This window comes from Sinohyriopsis cumingii, chromosome 3 (genome assembly GCF_028554795.1).
Source record: "Sinohyriopsis cumingii isolate HCF-2022 chromosome 3, ASM2855479v2, whole genome shotgun sequence".
NCBI classification, from domain to species: Eukaryota; Metazoa; Mollusca; class Bivalvia; order Unionida; family Unionidae; genus Sinohyriopsis; species Sinohyriopsis cumingii.
In genome coordinates this window covers 15,336,578-15,351,931 of record NC_142963.1, presented here as the reverse complement: position 1 = coordinate 15,351,931, position 15,354 = coordinate 15,336,578, and the positions used below count along the sequence as shown (strand labels likewise).

At 32.9% G+C, this 15,354-nt stretch overlaps 1 protein-coding gene across 4 annotated transcripts in view; it reads right to left on the bottom strand.

Annotated features, from left to right (window-relative positions):
• Window positions 1-15,354, bottom strand: part of LOC149802481 (polycystin-2-like) — a 90,901-nt gene that overhangs the window by 26,777 nt on the left and 48,770 nt on the right. For all 4 annotated transcript variants that reach the window (XR_016420035.1, XM_089951719.1, XM_089951720.1 and 1 more), the window contains exons 11-12: window positions 13,083-13,200; window positions 7,443-7,772 (exon numbers count right to left, since the gene is read on the bottom strand). Coding sequence is in view for 3 of the 4 variants with exons in the window: in XM_089951719.1 (XP_089807845.1) it covers window positions 7,443-7,772; window positions 13,083-13,200 (448 nt within the window). In the remaining variant the exon portion in view is untranslated. The remainder of the gene's footprint in view (window positions 1-7,442; window positions 7,773-13,082; window positions 13,201-15,354) is intronic.

The window sequence follows — 15,354 nt, the reverse complement described above, 5'->3', positions numbered from 1 at the left end:
CCATTCCTATATTTAATATGTCAACAACTCATCACAGAGTAATTTAAGTCCCATTCCTATATTTATTTTGTCAACAACTCATCACAGAGTAATTTAAGTCCCATTCCTATATTTATTTTATCACAGCTCATCACAGAGTAATCATAAGTCCCATTCCTATATTTAATATGTCAACAACTCATCATAGAGTAATTTAAGTCCCATTCCTATATTTATTTTGTCAACAACTCATCACAGAGTAATCATAAGTCCCATTCCTATATTTATTTTATCACAGCTCATCACAGAGTAATCATAAGTCCCATTCCTATATTTAATGTCAACAACTCATCACAGAGTAATCATCAGCCCCATTCCTATATTTATTTTATCACAACTCATCACAGAGTAATCATAAGTCCCATTCCTATATTTAATATGTCAACAACTCATCACAGAGTAATTTAAGTCCCATTCCTATATTTATTTTGTCAACAACTCATCACAGAGTAATCATAAGTCCCATTCCTATATTTACTTTATCACAACTCATCACAGAGTAATCATAAGTCCCATTCCTATATTTATTTTATCACAGCTCATCACAGAGTAATCATAAGTCCCATTCCTATATTTATTTTATCACAGCTCATCACAAAGTAATCATAAGTCCCATTCCTATATTTAATTTGTCAACAACTCATCAGAAAGTAATCATAAGTCCCATTCCTATATTTAATATGTCAACAACTCATCAGAGAGTAATCATAAGTCAAATTCCTATATTTAATTTGTCAACAACTCATCACAGAGTAATCATAAGTCCCATTCCTATATTTAATATGTCAACAACTCATCACAGAGTAATTTAAGTCCCATTCCTATATTTATTTTGTCAACAACTCATCACAGAGTAATTTAAGTCCCATTCCTATATTTATTTTATCACAGCTCATCACAGAGTAATCATAAGTCCCATTCCTATATTTAATATGTCAACAACTCATCACAGAGTAATTTAAGTCCCATTCCTATATTTATTTTGTCAACAACTCATCACAGAGTAATCATAAGTCCCATTCCTATATTTATTTTATCACAGCTCATCACAGAGTAATCATAAGTCCCATTCCTATATTTAATATGTCAACAACTCATCACAGAGTAATCATCAGTCCCATTCCTATATTTATTTTATCACCTCTCATCACAGAGTAATCATAAGTCCCATTCCTATATTTAATATGTCAACAACTCATCACAGAGTAATCATAAGTCCCATTCCTATATTTATTTTATCACAGCTCATCACAGAGTAATTTGAGTCCCATTCCTAAATTTAATTTGTCAACAGCTCATCACAGAGTAATTTAAGTCCCATTCCTATATTTATTTTATCACAGCTCATCACAGAGTAATCATAAGTCCCATTCCTATATTTAATATGTCAACAACTCATCACAGAGTAATCATCAGTCCCATTCCTATATTTATTTTATCACAGCTCATCACAGAGTAATCATAAGTCCCATTCCTATATTTAATATGTCAACAACTCATCACAGAGTAATCATAAGTCCCATTCCTATATTTATTTTATCACAGCTCATCACAGAGTAATTTGAGTCCCATTCCTAAATTTAATTTGTCAACAGCTCATCACAGAGTAATTTAAGTCCCATTCCTATATTTATTTTGTCAACAACTCATCACAGAGTAATCATAAGTCCCATTCCTATATTTATTTTATCACAGCTCATCACAGAGTAATCATAAGTCCCATTCCTATATTTATTTTATCACAGCTCATCACAGAGTAATCATAAGTCCCATTCCTATATTTATTTTATCACAGCTCATCACAAAGTAATCATAAGTCCCATTCCTATATTTAATTTGTCAACAACTCATCAGAAAGTAATCATAAGTCCCATTCCTATATTTAATATGTCAACAACTCATCAGAGAGTAATCATAAGTCAAATTCCTATATTTAATTTGTCAACAACTCATCACAGAGTAATCATAAGTCCCATTCCTATATTTAATATGTCAACAACTCATCACAGAGTAATTTAAGTCCCATTCCTATATTTATTTTGTCAACAACTCATCACAGAGTAATTTAAGTCCCATTCCTATATTTATTTTATCACAGCTCATCACAGAGTAATCATAAGTCCCATTCCTATATTTAATATGTCAACAACTCATCACAGAGTAATTTAAGTCCCATTCCTATATTTATTTTGTCAACAACTCATCACAGAGTAATTTAAGTCCCATTCCTATATTTATTTTATCACAGCTCATCACAGAGTAATCATAAGTCCCATTCCTATATTTAATATGTCAACAACTCATCATAGAGTAATTTAAGTCCCATTCCTATATTTATTTTGTCAACAACTCATCACAGAGTAATCATAAGTCCCATTCCTATATTTATTTTATCACAGCTCATCACAGAGTAATCATAAGTCCCATTCCTATATTTAATGTCAACAACTCATCACAGAGTAATCATCAGTCCCATTCCTATATTTATTTTGTCACAACTCATCACAGAGTAATCATAAGTCCCATTCCTATATTTAATATGTCAACAACTCATCACAGAGTAATTTAAGTCCCATTCCTATATTTATTTTGTCAACAACTCATCACAGAGTAATCATAAGTCCCATTCCTATATTTACTTTATCACAACTCATCACAGAGTAATCATAAGTCCCATTCCTATATTTATTTTATCACAGCTCATCACAGAGTAATCATAAGTCCCATTCCTATATTTATTTTATCACAGCTCATCACAGAGTAATCATAAGTCCCATTCCTATATTTAATATGTCAACAACTCATCACAGAGTAATTTAAGTCCCATTCCTATATTTATTTTGTCAACAACTCATCACAGAGTAATTTAAGTCCCATTCCTATATTTATTTTATCACAGCTCATCACAGAGTAATCATAAGTCCCATTCCTATATTTAATGTCAACAACTCATCACAGAGTAATCATCAGTCCCATTCCTATATTTATTTTATCACAACTCATCACAGAGTAATCATAAGTCCCATTCCTATATTTAATATGTCAACAACTCATCACAGAGTAATTTAAGTCCCATTCCTATATTTATTTTGTCAACAACTCATCACAGAGTAATCATAAGTCCCATTCCTATATTTACTTTATCACAACTCATCACAGAGTAATCATAAGTCCCATTCCTATATTTATTTTATCACAGCTCATCACAGAGTAATCATAAGTCCCATTCCTATATTTATTTTATCACAGCTCATCACAAAGTAATCATAAGTCCCATTCCTATATTTAATTTGTCAACAACTCATCAGAAAGTAATCATAAGTGCCATTCCTATATTTAATATGTCAACAACTCATCAGAGAGTAATCATAAGTCCCATTCCTATATTTAATTTGTCAACAACTCATCACAGAGTAATCATAAGTCCCATTCCTATATTTAATATGTCAACAACTCATCACAGAGTAATTTAAGTCCCATTCCTATATTTATTTTGTCAACAACTCATCACAGAGTAATCATAAGTCCCATTCCTATATTTACTTTATCACAACTCATCACAGAGTAATCATAAGTCCCATTCCTATATTTATTTTATCACAGCTCATCACAGAGTAATCATAAGTCCCATTCCTATATTTATTTTATCACAGCTCATCACAAAGTAATCATAAGTCCCATTCCTATATTTAATTTGTCAACAACTCATCAGAAAGTAATCATAAGTGCCATTCCTATATTTAATATGTCAACAACTCATCAGAGAGTAATCATAAGTCCCATTCCTATATTTAATTTGTCAACAACTCATCACAGAGTAATCATAAGTCCCATTCCTATATTTAATATGTCAACAACTCATCACAGAGTAACCATAAGTCTCATTCCTATATTTATTTTATCAACAGCTCATCATAACATCAAGAACTCAAGAGGGGATTTACATATGGACCCATTCACAATTAAACAGATGCTTGATTGATTGCAGTATAAGATTCTCAAACACTTCAGTAATCGAGCAGATAAGCCTAAAAATTAAAGTGATTCCAGCATGCAGCATCTTTGCCTAACAAAACTGCCCATCTGTAAAATCTTGGAAGAAATAATGGCATTAAACAGTTCTGAATTCGAAAAATAATAATGAATCTCACAAAATAAATAGAGCTAGTATTTTAACCATTATCTATAAATACTGTCAAAAAACATAAGAAGAACACATGAATACATAAGTTGTTTCTTTCTCGTGTTAGAAACTCATAACTTATAGTTTTCTGTATCACATAATCTAAATCTAAATGCTTGTTATAATTTTAACCACTCTAAATGCTTGTTATAATTTTAACCAATCTAAATGCTTGTTATAATTTTAACCAGTCTAAATGCTTGTTATAAAGGCTTGGTAAAAATATGTCATTACACTGATGCAAGCAATGCACACACTGAGTGGTTTAAAGCACTCATCATTATGGATCACTGCCATCTTAACTCTGTCAGCATGGTTTCGAGTCTTAGATTCTGCCCATGTGCATATGTGAGAAAGCTTGCCAGTAGCTTCTTGCGGGTCTGTGGTTCTTTCCAGGGTTTACCCAGGTTCTTCCTCCACCATTTATACTGGCTGCCATGAATAACCTATCTTGTGATGAAAAATGGCTTTAAACCCTACAACAACAACGATGCACACAATGATAAATCCAAATGTCTGATAAATAGTCTACAATTTTAATCATCTGCTCATATTTCTTAGTGTCAGCTGATGAAGCGTAGGTGGGTTTTTTCTTCTTGAAATCCTTGTTCAATCTGATGAGTGCAATACTGTTGTTGATTCCTAAATTAAATTGGAAGAACAAGAACAATGCATAATGACTTGTTCTGCTATATCAATAGCCATAATGATTTGTTCTGCGATATCAATAACCATAATGACTTGTTCTGCTATATCAATAGCCATAATGACTTGTTCTGCTATATCAAGCCATAATGACTTGTTCTGCGATATAAATAGCCATAATGACTTGTTCTGCTATATCAATAGCCATTTGAGAAATGTTTCACAGCCTAAACCTTCAGTTACATAGACAAACAAGAACAGTCTGTATTACCATACTTAAGATATTTCATTATTTACATTTGGAATCATAAACACATTAAATATACTTAAATATTGGATCATTTCACTATATATCCGTAACTATGACGACATTAACTGCAATTGAATTTGATCACTTTATAAAACGTGGACACTCAATGCATGACAAATATGGTCATCTAAATTCCATATACCTCAAACCCCCGACAGATGCGATGGAGTGTGTGTGTGTGTGTGATTTAGATTTATAACATAACTTTTTTAAAAATTCAGTCATATCGCTACGATGTCTGCAGAATGACAGTTTATAGTGATGTTTAGCACTGAGGCATCATGCCACAGACATGAAGCATAATGTCCCACCCAGTCATATTATCTTGACACCAGTAGGGTATGACTCGGCTGGGGTTCAAATCTGTGACCTCCCGCAGATGCGAGGGAACCATCGTACATCTATGCTGAATGACACTACTGTTAACCATGACAATATTGTATTATGTCTGAACCAGTGCTTGTATGAAAAATGTGAAAAAAAGAGGAGAAAAAATGGAATGAACAAATGATGAAATCATATATCAGAATGAAACAAAAATTTCAACAGATTTTTTTTTAAAAACTATCCTAGATGCATCTATTAAATACCTTTTGACAATGTTACAAGAAACAGTGACCCACTTTTCAATTGACATCTCAGTTTTAGTCAAGATTTTAAGAAACAACAACTCATTGCTTGCAATATGTGTCCAATACACATTTACCTCATTATTTGTAGTATAAGTGTCCCATACATTTACCTCATTAATTGTAATGTGTCCAATATATCTACCTCATTAATTGTAGCATGTGTCCGATACACATTTACCTCATTACCTGTGGTGCAAGTGTCCAATATATTTACCTCATTACTTGAAGCTTAAGTGTCCAATATATTTACCTCATTACTTGTAGTATAAGTGTCCAATCCACATTTACCTCATTACTTGCAATGCATGTGTCCTATGCATTTACCTCATTACTTGTAGCTTAAGTGTCCAATCCACATTCACATTTACCTCATTACTTGTAGCTTAAGTGTCCAATCCACATTTACCTCATTACTTGTAGCTTAAGTGTCCAATATATTTACCTCATTACTTGTAGTATAAGTGTCCAATCCACATTTACCTCATTACTTGCAATGCATGTGTCCTATGCATTTACCTCATTACTTGTAGCTTAAGTGTCCAATCCACATTTACCTCATTACTTGTAGCTTAAGTGTTCAATATATTTACCTCATTACTTGTAGTATAAGTGTCCAATCCACATTTACCTCATTACTTGCAATGCATGTGTCCTATGCATTTACCTCATTACTTGCAATGCATGTGTCCTATGCATTTACCCAAATGTGACTCAAGCAAAATCATAGACTGAAGTATCAGGAAAATACAACTGGGACATATCTACCTTATTCCATTCACAGCCATTAATATGCAAGCGGATAATAAAGGCTTTTAATTTTAATAACCATATCACCCAATTTCACAATATTAATAACGATATCACCCAATTTCACTATTAATAACGATATCACCCAATTTCAATTTTAATAACCATATCGCCCATTTTCACAATATTAATAACGATATCACCCAATTTCAATTTTAATAACCATGACACCCAATTTCACAATTTGAATAACTATATCACCCAATTTCAATTTTAATAACAATATCACCCAATATCACAATTTTAATAACAATATCACCCAATTTTACAATTTTAATAATGATATCACCCAATTTCACAATCTGAATAACTATATTAATCAGTTTCACAATTTTAATAATGATATCACCCAATTTCAATTTTAATAACCATATCACCCAATATCACAATTTAATAACCATATCACCCAATATCACAATTTAATAACCATATCACCCAATATCACAATTTATTAACCATATCACCCAATATCACAATTTAATAACCATATCACCCAATATCACAATTTAATAACCATATCACCCAATATCACAATTTAATAACCATATCACCCAATATCACAATTTATTAACCATATCACCCAATATCACAATTTATTAACCATATCACCCAATATCACAATTTAATAACTATATCACTCAATTTCACAATTTTAATAAAGATATCACCCAATTTCACATTCGGGTGAAAATAAGATGCGAGTGTCTGAATTCCTGAAGCATGTTATACAGATTATTGAACTGTTTCATAACTACCTTCCAAATTGAGCACATTTTTAATTAGAAACAAGTCTGAGTATACTAAGTGAATATTGTAAATGCTATACCTCTGTTATACTATCCAATATTTTTCCCATAGTTTCTCTTCGTTTTAATTTAGCTTTTTCCATAGCTTCTAATTTGACCAAAACTGCATCTATTTTTGACACGATACTGCCAATAGAGTGTTCCATTCTGTCAACTCTTCTGGATAAAACTGTGAATTCTTCATATGACACACTCTGCGCTGGCCCTGATCGGGATGATTTTGTACGGCTTTCATCATCATCACTGTCTTCTCCACTATCCTCATTAAAACTGACTCTACTTGTTGATCTGTGAGTTGTTTCTGGTTGTTGCACCTTTTCCAACTCATCATACTCTTTATTCAGTGCAGACTGCAAAAATGATTATATTGGTAAGTTGGTGATCAAATATACTTTCTAATATTTTCTTAATTATAACTTCAAAGTTAAGCAATGTAAACAGAAAAATAAATCTGTACTTATGCTTAGTTAAGGAATTAAATCAGTAAACTGGAGAGATATTTTTAATAACCAAATTAGACAAAAAACAGAACACACTTAGAAGTTTAACTGGATATCACAACCAGCCACATTAATCTTAAATTGAATTGACTTATGTAATAACTTGTGTACATCTATTTCTGAAATTATTGTACAAACATGTCAAATTTATTATCTCTAACAATATAATAAGTCTAAGCATAATTTTAATAGCCAATGATTTCCTGTTCTGGGATAAATGAAAGTCCCAGCTAACCCTAATGAAACTGAATTTAACTTTGTTAAATTGCAAACACCATTTAAATTAAAGGAATGCAAATTCTTTGGTGAATTATGATTTCCCTATAATACTTACCTGATCACACAATTATACTGACAAGAGAAGCAACTCTTACAGGTTAACTCCCCTCTCTACCCACTAGATGGCTACTTAGATATTTGGTTTAAGCCATTTTACTCAAGTGACACCTTAATGGATGCTCACATTCTGGGAGAGCATGTGAGTATTATTTGTAATGTAACCAGGTTAGCATTACAGGAAAAACCGTTTACTAAAATATTAGTTTTCTCCAGCAAACATTACCGTATTTGCCGGCCTTTAAGTGTATAATTAATAAACCAGAAAATCTGGACTTCGACTTATACACCAAATCGACTTATATTATGGTTTTTGTCATTCAAATCACTTAATCATATGCCATTTAATTTTTCATGTGTTAAAAAATGTTATTCCAAAAGTACGAAATAATGATGTGCAAAAATAATTTTCATTTTGTTGAAGAGATTGAGTACAAAACAATATTGGACCCGACACAGGATTTTCAAATATGGTTTTCAGTATTAAATTCAAGTTCATCATACATAATTGTGCTAAAGCAGCATGAACTAGTAATATATGATAAAATTTGATTACATACATGTGCATTAGAACAGACAAGCTAGAAAATGAATAACCATGACAAAGGTATTCCATTGCAGTTTCCTTCTTGTACCTTATGATCCATTAAAATATGCCCCAGAACAAGAGTGGGACGTAGAGAGGTTACAGGATGATTGTAATCTCTGTTGTTTAGTTACCTGACAATTGTGATCTTACTTGTGTACATGGGCAATGTTATATTCCATGATCAATAAATACCACTGAATAAACAATTCCTTCAAGTTTTAGATATGATATCCATTGTCCCAAGAACCACGTCTTTACAGTGTTATTTATATACTAACCAAATACGCTGCAGCTGTGGTCAGGTCATTCCAGTGAACGCCTGTTCGGCAGACCGAATCAAAATTAGGTAAATGAGGCTACCCATATTGAGAATATGCTACTGTACAATGCCAGGTACTTGCTCAGGAAAGTTTCTCAACCAGCAACATCTTTTGTAATCAGAACTGTTCGAGCAATTTAAATTAACATCTAGCACTATGCCATATAATAATAATAATTGAAACAGCTGTGAAGTGTAACAGGTGGTAAGTTCAGCACCCAAAATTTCTCCAGTGAACTTGAAAGTTACTGATAAAAATCAAGAGACAATAAGAATGTTATGCTAATTGTAAAGATATTAATAAATTCACTGGATTTTACAAAATACTGTGTAAAACAACATTTTGATTTAACTGTACCACTGACAAATAAATGTGGATGATTAAATCTAATATAATTTAACTGGGTTGTCTTATCACATTGCAGCAAAAGTAAATCTGGTTTAGACCAGATATACCACTAGCCACCTAGTGGGTAGAAAGGGGAGATAATCTTAAGACTTACTACCCTGTGTGTGTGTGTGCAGAGAGAGATTTTCTGTCTTTCTAGGAGAGCTGGATTCAGAGGTAGCAATGAAAGTTATCCCTAATGTAATTTGTCAGGTAAGCATTATAACAGAAATGTTCTTTAATTAATTTGAACTAAAAATATGTTATATACTGATAAGCTAACAGTGCAGACAAGGACATATATCATACTGATAAGCTAACACTGTAGACAGAGACAAATATCCTACTGATAAGCTAACACTGTGGACAGAGACAAATATACTGATAAGCTAACATTGTTGACATAGACAAATATCATACCGATAAGCTAACACTGTTGACATAGACAAATATCATACTGATAAGCTAACACTGTAGACAGAGACAAATATCATACTGATAAGCTAACACTGCAGACATAGACAAATATCACACTGACAAGCTAACACTGTAGACAGAAACAAATATCATAATGATAAGCTAACACTGTAGACATAGATAAATATCATACTGACAAGCTAACACAGTAGACATAGACAAACATCATAGTGATAAGATAACACTGTGGACAGAGACAAATGTACTGATAAGCTAACACTGTGGACAGAGACAAATATCATACTGATAAGCTAACACTGTGGACAGAGACAAATATCATACTGATAAGCGAACACTGTAGACATAGGCAAATACTGATAAGCAAACACTGTAGACAGAGACAAATATCATATTGATAAGCTAACACTGTAGCCATAGACATATATCATACTGATAATCTAACACTGTAGACAGAGACAAATATCATACTGATAAGCTAACACTGTAGACAGAGACATATATCATACTGATAATCTAACACTGTAGACAGAGACAAATATCATACTGATAAGCTAACACTGTAGACAGAGACAAATATCATACTGATAAGCTAACACTGTAGACAGAGACAAATATCATGCTGATAATCTAACACTGTAGACAGAGACAAATATACTGATAAGCAAACACTGTGGACAGATACAAATATCATAATGATACGCTAACACTGTAGACATAGATAAATATCATAATGGGAGTTATCTTTTATGGACTTCACTTTTCACTTTATTTTGTAAAATGATTATCAGCCAGATTTTAGTATATGCCCCAAAACTCCAGATAAATACCATACATATTTTACTTAAATAGCAGTATCTCTGCTTTATTACGATTATTTTCAAACCTATTATACACACGGGTTTCAAACACTACTCCCTTAACACCAGCTTAAAATAATTATATGACTGCAATATGCATGTACCTTATGTTACCTATTTATTAATAGGAGTGCCCAGATGGCACTCCACACACTATACTAATTTTTCAAATATGGGTGAATGAACCAATCAGTTTTAAAATATCTTAGGAATATTTATTTGGGGACTGGAATGCTGAAAACTGGCCACACTGATTTTGCACCTTAGAGACTGCCATATAGAAAACTAACCATATTGATGTTATAATTTAGAGACTGTCATACAGAAAACTAACCACATTGAAATTGGACCTTAGATGACTGGCATACAGAAAACTAGCCACATTGATGTTGTACCATAGAGACTGCCATAGAGAAAACTAGCCACACTGATTTTGTACCAAAGAGACTGCCATACAGAAAACTAACCACACCAATTTTGTACCATAGAGACTGCCATACAGAAAACTAACCAAACTGAAACTGTACCTTAGACTGGCATACAGATAACTAACCACATTGATGTTGTAACTTAGAGACTGCCATACAGAAAACTAGCCACACTGATTTTGTACCATAAAGACTGACATACAGAAAACTAACCATACTGAAATTGTACCTTACAGACTGCCATACAGAAAACTAGCCACACTGATTTTGTACCATACAGGCTGCCATACAGAAAACTAGCCACACTGATTTTGTACCACAGAGACTGCCATACAGAAAACTAGCCACACTGAAATTGTACCTTACAGACTGGCATACAGAAAACTAGCCACACTGATGTTGTAGCTTAGAGACTGCCATACAGAAAACCACACTTATTTTGTACCATAGAGACTGCCATACAGAAAACTAGCCACAGTGATGTTATAACATAGAGACTGCCATACAGAAAACAAACCACACTGATTTTATACCATAGAGACTGCATACAGAAAACTAGCCACACTGATTTTGTACCATAGAGACTGCCATACACAAAACTGCAATGAAATTGTTACCTTACAGACTGGCATACAGAAAACTAACCACATTGATGGTGTATCTTAGAGATTGCCATACAGAAAACTAACCACACTGATGTTGTAACTTAGAGACTGCCATACAGAAAACTAACCACAATGATTTTGTACCTTACAAACTGCCATACAGAAAACTAGCCACATTGATCTTGTACCTTAGAAACTGGAATACTGAAGAGTAGCCACACTGATTTTGTACCTTTGAGACTGCCATACAGAAAACTAACCACACTGATTGTGTACCTTACAGACTGGCATATGGAAAACTAGCCACACTGATGTTTTACCTTACAGACTGCCATACAGAAAATTAACCACACTGACTTTGTACCTTAGAGACTAGCATATAGAGAACTAGCCACACTGATTTTGTACCTTCCAGACTGGAATACTGAAAACTAGCCATGCTGATTTTGTACCTTACAGACTGGCATACAGAAAACTAGCTATATTGATGTTGTACCTTAAAGACTGGCATACAGAAAACTAGCAACACTGATTTTGTACCTTAGAGAATGGAATACTTAAAACTAGCCACAATGATTTTGTACCTTACAGACTGGCATACAGAAAACTAGCCACATTGAATTTGCACCTTAGAAACTGAAATAATGAAAACTAGCCTTACTGATTTTGTACCTTACACACTGGAATACTGAAAACCATAATGATTTTGCACCTTTCAGACTGGAATGCTGAAACCTAGCCACATTGATTTTGTACGTTAGGGACTAGCATGCTGAAAACTAGTGAAAATTAGCCACAATGATTTTGTGTCTTGGAGACTGCCAAACTGGCAACCAGCCTCACAGATTATGTACCCTGAACAGTGGCATATTGCAAACTAAGCACACTGACTTGGTACCCTGGACAATGGCAAACTGAAAACTAGACACATTGATTTTGTATCCTGGAAAATGGGAAACTGGAACAAAAAACATTGATCTTGTACCATGTAAAGTCGAAGCTTTTTGTCAGCCTATTTTGTTTATAGTCATATATGTGCTAACTTTGAGTGCACCAAGTAAAAAGAAACTACTCAAATAATACAACAGTTAAAAGTTTAATCATCAGATAGACTTTTTTGTTAAATTTTCTACGTGCTATGAAGAATCATTTTCAAAGCTGAGATATACAAGTTTTGCAGGTGATCCAATTGGGTTTTACCTTTTGGTCATTCAAATCTGTCATCATTCGCTTTTGTTCTTCTTCATCTAGGATTCGGTCACCATCGATGTCATACTTAGCAAACAAGGCTTCAATTTCACCATCAGCATAACCTCGTCTGTCAAAATAAATATCTTGTCAATCATATTACACAGACTTTAAATAAATATCTTGTCAATCATATTACACAGACTTTAAATAAATATCTTGTCAATCATATTACCTCAGACTTTACCATCAACTGCAACCTTGTTTAGTTATGTCATCATGAAATTATGAGCTTGTGATGTCAATATATTTCATAGCATGCAGAAAAGTATGATAAAGTCAGAGTGACATAGAATACCAAGAACTCTGAGGTACTGTCATTAACATAAATATCACAAATTAAAATGTTAATTTTCTGTCTTGATAATTTATGTGCTAATTAAAAATTATCATTTTCCTGAACATACTGGTTGGAAACTTAATGTACCTTTTGTCAAGACTGATGCATCCAGAATGTTCAATGCTAGTCTGAGACTAGTAAGGTGAACTAGGTTTCATTATATTTTTTGACTGCCATCAAACACTTGAATAATTGTGTTTTGGTGTTTCTTTTTAAAAACAAAGAAAAATTATGCTGCATAATCTGTCTGAATGGAAATAAAGTAGTTTCAAATGCAACAGAATAAAGCCCAAGTATCACTAATAGAAGATGACCTCTAACCATGACCATGACTCAGATTATCAAGGCCAACAAGTCTCATTGCTAAGAGATGACCTCTAACCATGACCATGACTCAAGGCCAACAAGTCTCATTGCTAAGAGATAACCTCTAACCATCACCATGACTCAAGGCCAAGTCTCACTGCTAAGAGATGACCTCTGACCTTTGACCATGACTCAGATTATCAAGGCCAACAAGTCTCATTGCTAAAAGATGACCTCTAACCATGACCATGACTCAGATTATCAAGGCCAACAAGTCTCATTGCTAAGAGATGACCTCTAACCATGACTATGACTCGAGATTAAAGTAATGCCTGCAACTGCTAATAGCAAGACCATTTCAAAAGATAAAGATTGTCTGTGATAACCAAATGTATCACTGAAATGATGTATATCTATTAAAATTATCCCATCTCAGAAAATTTTAAAATATAACATATTTTGTTTCAAATACTACTTGAAAAGATCTTGACAAGTCCAAAAATTGTGAGGCATCCTCCAAATATAGAAATGAACTAAATCACTTAGACTGGTTCTGGAGTTCAATCACAGAATACATGTTTTTTACACTATGATGAAAGACCAAACTGACTACATCCAAAATGAGCTTACCTAGAGAAAATCTGCCATTAAATAAAACTTAGATGCAGAGAAAGAACTTGTGAAATTTACATGTAATCAATACTGACCACTTGTTTAGACAACTGTGAAATTTACATGTAATCAATACTGACCACTTGTTCAGAGAACTGAAATTACAAATGGTAGAGTGTCAGCTGTCTGTTACTGTTGTCCATGAACAAAACCTTCATTTAAACTATAAAATGATTAGGGTCTTCAAAGCAGTTTTATGGTCTGACAGTTGTCTATTCAAAGCTATTTTATGGTCTAAAAGTTGTCTATTCAAAGCAGTTTAATGGTCTGACAGTGGTCTATTCAAAGCAGTTTAATGGTCTGATAGTTGTCTATTCAAACAACTTGTCTTAGCATATATGTATGCATTTGAATTTATGGCACCTCAGCCAAAAAATGACAATGTAGTGCACCTAATGGTAAATTTCAAAAAGATAAAAATGAATTGCACAAAAACATTAGGAAAATAAACCCTTCTATATAAATGTAAACACTAAGGACAAAATATAAAGATGTTAAAATTCTATAAAAAGTATATAGATAACAGATGATGGTAGGACATGTAAAATCTTTAAAACATTATATATTTTGCTGGATTATAGACACATTATTTGATATCTGGAACTTCATGTAGCATTGAAAATTATTACAAAGTTCAAACATACAGAATCCAGAAAAATTAAAGATCTAGATATCTGCATTAAGGGTTGAATTTAGTGACTACCAGTAACAAGCAGAGGCACACCTAACATAAAAATTTGCAAACAAATTGTATCTGCATTTATCGTGAACTCCAAAATTAAGATGCTTTTGTAATGAAAGAGACTGATTTTTATTCAAAACAAAATTAAAATATGTTAAATAAGTCATTCTGGTCCTGAAGCCCTTCAGCACATACCTGAGTGTAAAAACAGTATTACATGACAT